Here is a 12,157-nt window from a genome sequence, read left to right as displayed (position 1 = left end):
AAATAAATATGTTATTATATGATAATCTTTTACTATTTTAAAATTAAAAATTTCAAAATGTTTTAAGCAAATAAATGAATTTTAGTTAAATTAAAGAGTTGAATAAGTAGTTTCTCTCAACCTAATTTATTTAACCAGAACTAGCTAATTAACCAATATATTTTTTACAATTTAAAAAGAAAAATATTTTATAATTTCTTTATATAAAATTTGAAATAATAAAATAATATTTTTTCAATAATATGCTGATATTTTATTTGTAATTAGATAGATATTAGCTTTTTAAGGTAAGATTTTAAGAAGTTAAAAGTATAACTAAGTATAGAAAAAAATAAATCAGTTTACTTGCTTTTCCTCTTGAATAAAGTAATCTTGAGTAAAGCATCTCAAATAAAATTACTATCTGATAATATGCAATAGAAAGAAGATAATTTTATTAAAATTATAATTTCAAAATAGATTAATTTAATAAATTTTTTTATTAAAATAAAGAAAATTACTCATTTAAAAGATAAAAATCCTAATTGCTAGCTTAATTGTTGAGACAGTATATAATTTTTACTTAGTTGAGATTAAGGTAAGAATTATGTAATATGGAACAGATAATAAATTACCCTCTAATATGTCTATGCTTGTATAATTTTATTTAGTATTAATAGAGAATATATTAGCCTCATTTTAATATAAATAAGTAATAATTTAGTGGATAATATTAATTTTCTAAATATCCAGTGAGTTAGTATTTTTCTATGACTTTAAATTCAAGTTTAGTTTAGAAGAAGGATTTTGGTTTATTTTGATCATTTAATTTATACCTGATTTTTTTTATTTTATGGTAATAAATCAACTTAAAAAATAAATGAATAAATTAATAAAGATATATGCTATTATACTATATACAAAACACAATTATCTTTATTGTTTTTTTAAATGGAAATATCAATTCAAAAACCCAGTGAAAACTGAATATCAATATTATTAATTATTAAATCAATAATTATTATTTAATTAGTTAGTTAGTTAGATACATAGAAAATATAAATCAATCTTTATTAAGGGCAATCAATCAAATTCTATGAAATTAGCATTAGCCTTACTTTTTGTTATAGCAAAAAATATATTCTGTCTCCATTTATATGGTACAGATACTTCTTTATCTGAAAATCCTATTAGAGGACCAGGAGGTAGGACAGTTAGTATAGAGTTCAAAGTCTAGTTTGCTCCTCATGTAACTCCCTACGTTTTGATTTCATATTCTAAGTTTCATTTCTCGATGGCTAAAATAAATCACTATAAGGCAACTGTTGTTGGTGTTACAAATAAAGGATTTTCTATCATTTATGAAACTGAGACATAAAACATGGAGTTTGGAGCTGATGTTGAGTGGTTAGCTTTTGATGATACAAGCGATTTCTTTGGAGAGGTTTAGTACATAGAAGAATATGATACTGGTTTTTTGAAAGAATTCTACAAAACAGGAGATGAGCATAGAATGTAGCTTAAAGATGTCAAATTCTAAAGAACTTATTTGAGAACTCCAGGTATTTAAAATATAGCATTAGCATTTTATCCTATTTAACAAATTAATAAGTGTTATCATCTGATTTTTCAGCTAAGCATTAAAAATTTATAAAAAGGAGTAGCAATATATGTGATTGGAGCATCAAACGATGGTATAGAGAGATTAGTGAGTGCTAATTACACTGATGCTTCTCCTTTTTCTTTTACTTTACAAGTATTGGCCTGGCATCACACAGAGTTAACATATTACAAATTTGCAATTTTGGTAATTCTTTCAAACTATATTACATTTTAAATATTTTTCCAAATAATAAAAAGACATACTATAAAGATGAATGCTTGCAGAAAACAGGAAGAGAATACGTATGGAATGAAGAGCATCATAAAGTAATTTAAAATATATTACTTATTTTTAAATGATAACCATATAAACATGCATAATTTATATACAATAAGTTTTCTTTATTAGATGATAATTTAATTAAAGATTTTAGAATTTTGCTAGTTTTTAAGATCTATCAAAAGATATTTTTATGTTTTGTTTATAAAAAATGAATGAATAAATAATAAAATAAAAATTAGTTAAAATGTTATAAATATAAACAGTTTAGACCTCATCCATGGAATTAGATCCACTTATATAGTGATAAAGACTTCCGTCATATGCATTATGACTTTCCTATCCAACATGAAAATAGCAAAAACTTTAGACCTGATTTCATCTATACTGGTTTTGTTGGATATGACATCAAAAATTATCAGTAAAATAGCGCAGAATTTAATTTAGCTCTTAGAAATGTTGAAGTAACCAAAAAAGAAATAAAAATGGATGTAGGTACTTGGAACAAAACTTAAGTTGCAGGAGCTCAATGGAATTATGTAGTATGCGAAACTAATGGAGATTTTGTTAGCTAAAGAAAGCTTACTCTTATATAAAAAATTGTAATTGGTGTTGCTGTCGTTGCTATGCTAATTACTTTTGTTATATTACTATTAAAAATCCCTAAAATGCTAAAAAAATAAAAGAAAGTCAAAGATCTTTGATTAAATAAATTATTTATCTATTTTTTAATTTGTTCATGTAATGTAATATTTCATATATTAAGACTTCTTGCATATTTTAATAAAATAATTATAACACTTTTTAAACTGCTAACTGAAAGATTATTATAGTAAAAACCATAAATATCAATAAAATAGAAGTTATAGTATATTTAATGAAAATCTTAGAAAAAAAAATAAAATCTTACATAAAATATTTTAAAAAAATACAAATAATTAAACATCAAGCAACAAAAAATCAGCATATAATTTTGTATTAATTAAATATAAACCAATTTACTTTTTATTATTCATTATAAAAATTTATTAAAAGTTGTTAAATTGATACACTTTTAACTTTCTATTCCAATTCCTTAAGAATTTATTTCTCTGTCCTTTTCAGTATTGTTACCTGCCTATTATTAAAAATTAATTCTTTAAATATGAAAATATCAATAGTAGTTTTACCTTTTCATCAATTTATTCTGAGCTAAATAAATAGTTTTACTATTATTACTCAAGTTATGCTTATTTAAGATTATGTTTAGAAGTAAATATGTTTTTATAAGATTACTATCTATAACTAATTTATTAATTACTATTTATGTTGATAATATTATATTGATTGGCATAAATTGAACTTTTCAAAAGTTTCCAAAATCTATTTATTTTATATTAATTTACTTGCCTAAATTTTATAAATTTAAGAAATGATGGGCAACTTTTTAATAATCTAAAAAGAGCTCTCTTTATTTTACTAGAAATAGTATTCTGATCATTTAATCTAATCACCAATGAATTAGTTAATAGCGATATAAATATTCCTAAAAAAATAATATTTAAAAGTATGATCGCAAAGTAACTTATAATGATAAGATAGTAAGATGGCTAACTTTATGTTATTATCATTAGCAAAAAAACAAAGTTAAAATTCAGAATTAACATCATAATTTTTTCACAACTCATTATCTAATTGTTTTAGTGAGGTTTTTTAAAAGTCAAGTAACTTGTATAAAGTAATAAAATAATTATTATGAATGTTATTTTTATTGCATCACTAAAATTTGAGTTTATTACTATCATCATAGCAAACTTTTAGAAAATTTTTATAATTTCCCAATTAAAACATTCTATTTTATAGCCTTAATAAAATACTGAATAGATTATTCTTTTTTAAATATTTTTGACTTCATCCATATTTGATTATAATTTATTTAGCTATCTGTAGATAAGTAATGGAATTATAAAGCACCATAATAAGCAAAGTGGAATAATTATTGAAAATAATATTATCATATGAGTATTTGTGTAGCATTGCTAACTTAGATCTTAAATTAAGTAATATTTATCGCCAATTTATCTACAAAATATACCTGAAAATATTAGATTTGATATTGAAGGCTAATAAAATAAGTAAAAGATCATGAATGAGGTTTAAAGACAAATTTTCTATAATTTTTTCTTTATATATTACTTATAATTTCTTTAAATATAGAAAAAGCGATAAAATAGGGTCACAATTATGTACTATATAATCAAATTAACTATTTAAGTAACTATTCTGTGAAGCCAAATTGGGTATTACTAATTTGTTAGTATCAAACAATCTAAACTTGTAATTGTTAAATTTAGGGGATCTCCAAAAGATTGAATTGGAGCACTTAATTCAAAAGGAAAGTTAATTTATAAAGAGAAAATCAAGGAAATGATTTAGATATAATGAATAAAGATTTTCATCCATATAGTAACTGCTTCGCCTTAAGAAATAGACTTACTTGTGAGTAACACATTTATTTTTTTAAGCAATATTAATTTGACTATTAAAATATTTTATTCTACTAAATCTTGTATGCATATCAAAAGGTATATTGCATAAGAAATCAGTATAATTGAAAAATAAATGTATTAAAATTTTATTTCTTTACATAAAAGACAATATTTACCCTGTTTTCCATATTATTAACCCCAAATTTACTTTGACCCATCACAAGAATCACATAGAGGTCCTAAATAACCTTTTAAACACCTATCAAAAGTATCTGTTTAAGTTTCTGAACAGCCATAAGACTAGCATTAATATATTTAATCAATAAGAACTGATTCTCTCCAATATCCATCTTTGAGAATTATAGTATCTTTAAAGCATTTAATTGCTTCTTCAGGACAAGGCAAGCAATTCAACTCGTTTATATTTACTTCTTGTGGCTATTCTAGTGAATATTTTCCCTCTGAACATTATTTGCATCTAATGAGTTAATTATAAAAGATTGTATAATAAAAAAAATAAATTTAACTTTTTAAGGGGAGATATTGAAAAAATAAATAAATCTTACAATATTTATTTTTAGGGGATAAAATTGTGTTTTTTTTTTAGATTTTACAAATATAAATTATTTGAAACTCTCCCCTTAAATTGAATCTATAATAAATTAAAACAAATTGAAAAAATACTCTATAAAACCGTCATCATTTGATGAATAGATTTCGCCTTTAATACAGTTTCTAAATTTCAGAATGAGATTATATGAGAGCTATTTCTAATTGTTAAGGGGATTTGAGTGGATTAATATTGATTATTATTTATTATTTTTGTATGAAGAAGACATCAATAGCTAAAATATGCCTAGTTAGTTCTATTTTAGTAATGTTTATCCTTACTTAATAATAATATTTTCATTTTAATCCTATTATACTGACAAAAAGTAATTATCCATTTCATTTTATATTTCTAGAGATTAAGGATACTATTAATAGCTTGTGAAATTTAATGGTTTGTTTTACTCGTCAATAAACGTGAAGTAAATTTCTTCATCAATTAAATTTCCACTTGAAATATCTTCTATAATATTAGTATATATATATGATTAATTTTATGATACTCTTTGAATTTTCATGGGATATGAACCTATATCTTCACCATAAAAAAATCCTTTTATTAAAAAAAATTTATTTATTAAATATAAATATTTAGGCAGGCTACTAGATAATTTACCTTTATTATTGATAAAATAATTATTCTGAAACTGTAATTAATCATGCAAAAAGGTTTAATTATAAGGTCCATACCATATTGCTCCGCCTATTTATGCTTAGTTATTTGTAAATGTTGAATTATTTAAGTATAATAAGTTAGAGAATTATAAAGCTAAAGCCCCTCCTTTTTCTTAGAGAGCACTATTATTTAAGAAAGTAGTATTCTAAATACTTATATTTAGTGATTATTAAATATAAACAGCTCCTCCAGAACCTCTTTTTACCTTACAATTATGGAAATTAGTGTCATTAATCTATATCATATAATTATTTTAGTTATCTATATAGATTGCTCCTCCATTATCTAAAGAGTATGAGTTTTAAAAATAATCAGCTATAATAAAAATTTTATTTATTTATTACAGATTAAGAGATCCTCCTAAGCATTAAGTATTATTATTTGTAGATTTACAAGAGATATCTATAAAGTTTGATTTTTTTATTATCAGAGTTTATGTATTCAAAGAAGAAACAACAGCTGTTACTTGAGAATATATCATCTAAAAGGTGCAATTATTCATAAGCATATCACCACCTTAAATATAAAATAAAGAACCACTTGATAAATTTATTTTTTTAAAAATAGAGTTTTATATAACTCCTTATTCATTTGGCTCTAAATATATTGAGTTAGTTTTAAATTCTGAATTTTATACGATAAAATTGTCTAATTAAATTCCATAAGCAATTATCGATATAAATTTGTAGTCTTGATTATAAACTTAATTGCTAATAAATAAGTTTTACACCATAATAAATTTGTTAAATTCTGGGTTTTTGATGTTACTTAAAGAATGTACAGAGCTTAAAATTCCTATATTTTAGCAAGACTTAATTTTAAAGTTGTAAAAATAGCAATCAAAGCATCCTTGAATTTTAATAAAGTAAATTTCATCATCTTAATTATTGTTATTATTCTATTTATTGGAGGAATTTATGATTTAATTATTATTGAAATTTTGATTTTGCTCTGCATTAAATGCTTGGATAGTTAATATATCAATATTTTAGAACTAGAAGATACTACCTTTTTAAATATAAGAATTATTAATAACTATTTCTTAGATTAGAATATTAGAGCAATTTTAGAATTCTAAAAAATTCCAAGATAATGTTGAGTTATTGATAAGAATTTTATTAATTTTTATGTTATTAATATTAATAAAGGTTAGTTTATCTAAAGTCGACAATGTTTATAAGTTCTAAATTATTAATTTATCAATTTTAATTTGATAAATATTTTAAATAGAGAGTGGAATTTATTTTCTTTATAAAGTTTAATTTTGTATAATTACCTCTTACCAAATTAATTCTTTACAATCATTTATTGTTAAAGTTTGAGTGTCATTGAAGAATTTAAAATAAACTTTATCAAATATCAATTTTTTGATGTTGTAAATTTGGTTTAATAATAACAACTTTTAAGTTGGCATAATATAAAGTTCTATATTAAAGAATATGATTGTAGCAAAATTGAGTTAACTGAAACTATCATCATTAATTATTAAAGTATTAATTATATTTATTTAGCTATCAATAGTAGATTATATTTGAAGCTATGTCTAATTTGTAAATATTTAATTATAGTAAATAGGAATGACTCCCATATTTTATTTTTATTAATCAAATGAGATGACATACTACCCTATTAATTTCTTCTATTTATAGACTTCTGTTTATAAATAATAATGCTATTTAATAAAAAAAAAATTATTAAAAATGTTTTTATTCCAAATAATTCAAATACGTATTAATTTGACAATATTGAATTTTGCTTCTCTCTTATTTCTAAGCTAACCTCTTTAGAATCTATCAAGCTATCAAATAGATTTATATATAATTTAAATAAATTCGCATCTGTATTTCCATAAACTATTATTTCAAATAACTATTCTTATTTATATATTTTATCTATCTTAAATATTTTAGGATTATTAAGATTGTTAAAAGTTTAAATTAGTTTATTGCTTTGTAAGTTTAATTAGATAAGCTAAATTCCTTTTTTTAATAATATTATAAAATAATCCTATTCTAAATATAATATTTCATTAACATTAGAGAACATAAATTAATTAATTTTGTAATAATTAATTCTTTGAAATGTATTTTTATCATAAAGAATGAAATTAGCTACTCCAATAAGATAGATATATTTGCTATCTTCTATTATTTTTTAGTAATATTGAGCTGCATTTTAAATGGTTGCAAGCTAAGCATTTTATTTTATATCGATAACAAAACTATTCTAATTAGTAGAGTAAATTAATAGATATGCTATTTTACCTTTAATTATTACAAATGATTAAATTGTATCAGTAATTTATTTCTCAAAAATCTTTTAAATTTATAAGTTTTGTGATTTCTTTGAAGTAATCTCGTAAATTGTAATATTTTTAAAAATTTGAATCCCTATTAGATTGTCAGCTATTGTTATCTTTTTTATTTAACAATTTTAAAAAAATTAAATCAATTTAAAATAAAATTACTTTGAAAGGATGAGAAATTGTATCAATAAAATTAGATACTTATGAACTAGATATCTAAAAAATACTAAAATATTTGTTACTATACTCGATTATAATATAATCTTCAGATATTATTTGGATGTCTATTATAGCTTAACTTGAAGGCTTTTAAGTAATTAAGTCAAAATTAAAATTTGAATTATTAAGTTTGTAAATATCTGATTTTTCATTTAAGCAATAAACATTCATACCATAATGCTTGAGCTATAAACATCTATATAAAAGTTTGTAAACATTATACTAATAGCTTTAAATATCTATAATATGGTATTCACTCTCTTTTACAAATACTATTGCATTATTTTTAGATATTTTTTTAAAAAAAAGACTGTATTTTGATATAGTATAAGGAGTTTATATTTTTATTTACTATTTTAAATTGTATGATTAAAACTCTTTTATTTCTACTACCCCTGAATTCTAATTGAGTTATGCAACAGCATTCAAATCCTAGAAATACAAGAAATTATTTTCAGTAGATAAATCTATATCATTTGGATTATAAAACAATGATGTGCTTAAATCATAAATCACAAATGAGTCCTGAATGTTAGTAAAAATTATTTCGTTTGATTCTTCAATAATAAATCCTTTGATTAAGTTTTACTTGTCAATGTTAACATAATTGTAAGTGAGTAAATAGTTTAACGTAGAAAATTAATAAGCTTCTAAACCTTCAAGTGAAATAAAAATTAACAAATCTGAATCATCTATTAAAATTATATTCTAATTATTATAAGTTTCTTCTTATCCTTAAGTGATAAATTTAATTCCCATAAGACTTTATGATTAAAATTAGCAACTATTTAAGTGTAAAACTGTAAAAGAAGATGCATCCAAAAAGACAATTATCTTAATTTTTTATTTGATAAATATAATAAATAAATTTTAAATAAGAAAGTAAAATAAAATTACATTTTATTTTTTAAAATAGTTAACACCGAGTTTTTATTGTTGTTACTACTGATAGCATACCATTTTAAAAGAATTTAAGTCAAATGCCATAGTAAATATTTATTGATTTAATAAAATTAATTAATTCATCTCAAAATTAAAATTGAAAGTTAATTGTCCGTTATTTTGATTATAAATATTCAAAAAATCTATTGTAGGATAAAATTATTGTATTAGTTAAACTTCTTTCTATTTAACTTAAAATTTGTAAATAGATTAATATTCAAATGTCAAAATTAAGTTATCTTAAATATAAATTCCATCTTTAAATAAAATTTTCTGCTAATCATTCAAGAACTCGAAGTAGGTGGCCTATTCATAATTTACAAAATATATGTTATGACCTAGAAAACCTAAAAGTATTAAACTTAGATCTTCAAATAAATGGAATTATAGCTTAGGATTATATAGTATGCCTTATATTTTTATACTTAAATTTTAATTGTTGTTAAGTAAATAAATAACTAAATCAATGTTATTAGTCCCAAAAGTAACTAGAATATTTGTTCTAGAATCATAATGTATTTATTAGATGTCTCCCAAGTTTTTCATTATTTTTAATTATCAATTACAGAGATATGACTATTAATCTTAAAGAATAAAGTAAAACTACTAATTATACATAAACCAAAAAGTTATGTTTTTGCCTAAATCTATTTTGATTAATATTTTATTTTATAAATCTTTAAAAATAAATAAGTCAAATTATAAATTTACTTATGATCTCAAAAGTTTAAGTGCTTAAATCTAAAATACCTAAACTCTACTTGTCTTTTTAAATTCCGATTAGCCTACCTGAAAAATATTTTAAAGATTCTACTTTAAAGCTTGAATTTTCTAAAGTATAAAAAACATTAGGTATAAACTTTAAAGTGTAGAATGTGTCTGATAAAAAAATTTAGTCGTCTTATAAATTAAAAAATGTTAATCCAAAATTATTTTAATTCTGTGAGAAATTTATTCTGCGTTAAAATTGTTGAGTATCTGCGTTAAATAATAAGCTTAATCCCTAATGTTTATTGTTTAGAATCAAAGATAGTTTAAGATATTTTATAATAATTAAAAAAAATACTTAGTTTGGAAAATAAACAGGAAAATAGGCCTGATTGCTCACTACAAAGTAACTTAGAATTAATTGTTAACTAGGCAATGATATTTAAGCTTATTTTAAAGTTTCTATATTAAAAATGTAACAAATAAAACCTTATGTATAGATAATTTTATTGCCAACTAAAATAGAATTTTCAAGATTAGTTTATGGTGTTTCGCTTATAAAAGACTATTGAGTTAGATCAAATATTTATAAGTTTCTTCTATTAGGCACATATAATAATTTTTATAGGTCTTAAAAGTAATATAGTTAATTTCTTAAATAACTTGATTCACTAACTTAAAAAAAAACATATTCAGTAGTCTATTTTTTAATGTCATACATAGTTAGATAAATACCAGAATCTTCTTTACAACGATTGTATGTAAAAATACTAGTTTCGTTTACTACCTAGTAAAACAAAGAAGAATAAAATGAACCAACTAATATTAGTTTATCTTACTCTAATTGATAAATCAATACAGTATTCTATTCTGAGTTAATATAAAGCAAATCATTATAGCTTTGTATAGGACTTTATATAGTTGTATTATTTTAATCAATATATAAATTATAATTAAAACGATAACCTTTAATTCCTTACAGTCCATTCAATGTATATAAATTAAAAGAATTATCTTATAAATGAATTACTATTACAGTAAATTAACTTGTGCTTTTTAAGAATAGATATTAAAAAGGGGAATCTGAAGTGAATTATTGAAACACTTGCAAATATATATCAAATATCAAGCATGTTTATTTAAAATTATTTCCTATAGTTAAATAGTTATCTATTAAATTAAAGATATTAATTTAGAAATCTACATATCTATATATGGATTGCTTTTTGTTCTAATCAAATATTATATTAAAACCGTATTCATATATTATGCATATTCCTTCATCAATTTTCAAAGGATATATTTTTAATATTTTGCCAAAATTATTTCTTATTCTACCACTTCCATATCTGCTAAAAAATTAAATTTGTTAATCTTAGCTAGGAAAGAGATGAAAGAGTTAAATTTCATTTCTGTTTGAAATTATATAATTTTTTTATAAATCATCATACTGAAATGTAAGCTTTGAGGGTAGAAAGCTGAAACTGTACATTGATCTTAATAAAATATGCTATCTGAAAATTTCATACTTTTCTGTGTCATGCTTATAAATTTAAATACTAAGATTTAATTAGTCTGTTTTAATTGTAAAGACATATTAATTGCTACTAATTATGAATTTTTCATTTAAATAATAATCCTCTCTAATTACTTAATTTTATTTAATCATCTTAACCATCATATAACCTTAAAAAAAATTATTATAATATATTTTTAAAAATAAAATAATTTTTACCATTTAATCCTTACAATATTAATCTTTATGATTAAGATAAATATTTACAATCTTCAATATTACCTATCTCTTTATATTAAACTTGAGTTGCCTAAATTTAAAAATTAGAGTTTTATTAGAAGAATCAGTAAAATTAGTATGATTGACTATTTTGTATAGAAAATAAATAATTACCTCTTTTTAATTAAATGTGTACTTGCCTTAAACTAAATTACTAGTTAAAAAGAATACTACTTACTGATTACTTTAGTCAGATAGTACTAATTAAATATTATTATTATATGAATATGCGCATATAATATTGCTTACATTCTAAAATTTAAAAAGCAAATCTTAATCATTTATATTATTTTGGTTAATAGAATAGAGATATGAATATCGCATATCAAATAATAATAAAATATTGATTTCCTTCAAAATAAAAATTATATTTATTTAATTAACATTTTATTTTTAAATTTACTTTTATTTTAAAGTATTGTTAACAACCTTAAGGATATTATTTATCTATTTAGGCTAATAATCGAGCTGGCTTGGAAGATAGGTATTACAACCAAAATTATCAATATTTTAAGGAAAATTTTATAAAATTCTTATTTGTTTCCTCTCTTCTTCCTTTTCTATTAAATGATTT

General features: G+C 21.2%; 2 protein-coding genes across 2 annotated transcripts; one reads left to right on the top strand and one right to left on the bottom strand. All coding sequences in view use genetic code 6, as the record gives it.

Moving 5' to 3' along the window:
- Positions 1–1,075: 1,075 nt before the first annotated feature.
- TTHERM_00701100 (H-type lectin domain protein) lies at positions 1,076–2,908 on the top strand (the record flags this gene model as incomplete). The annotated part of the gene is made up of 3 exons (XM_971729.3): positions 1,076–1,541; positions 1,638–1,908; positions 2,128–2,908. The coding sequence occupies 3 exons, from the start codon at positions 1,076–1,078 to the stop codon at positions 2,906–2,908; spliced, it is 1,518 nt and encodes a 505-aa protein (XP_976822.2).
- A 53-nt stretch (positions 2,909–2,961) lies between these two features.
- TTHERM_00701090 (transmembrane protein, putative) lies at positions 2,962–9,098 on the bottom strand (the record flags this gene model as incomplete). Its single annotated transcript, XM_971728.2, has 8 exons — positions 2,962–4,807; positions 5,014–5,491; positions 5,555–7,039; positions 7,127–7,286; positions 7,343–7,969; positions 8,082–8,396; positions 8,532–8,972; positions 9,036–9,098. The coding sequence occupies 8 exons, from the start codon at positions 9,096–9,098 to the stop codon at positions 2,962–2,964; spliced, it is 5,415 nt and encodes a 1,804-aa protein (XP_976821.2).
- Positions 9,099–12,157: the final 3,059 nt, after the last annotated feature.

The sequence above is a fragment of the Tetrahymena thermophila genome, assembly GCF_000189635.1.
Source record: "Tetrahymena thermophila SB210 genomic scaffold scf_8254820, whole genome shotgun sequence".
NCBI lineage: Eukaryota > Ciliophora > Oligohymenophorea > Hymenostomatida > Tetrahymenidae > Tetrahymena > Tetrahymena thermophila.
Note: the sequence above shows the minus strand (reverse complement) of the source record. Positions and strands in the feature narration are given on the sequence as shown.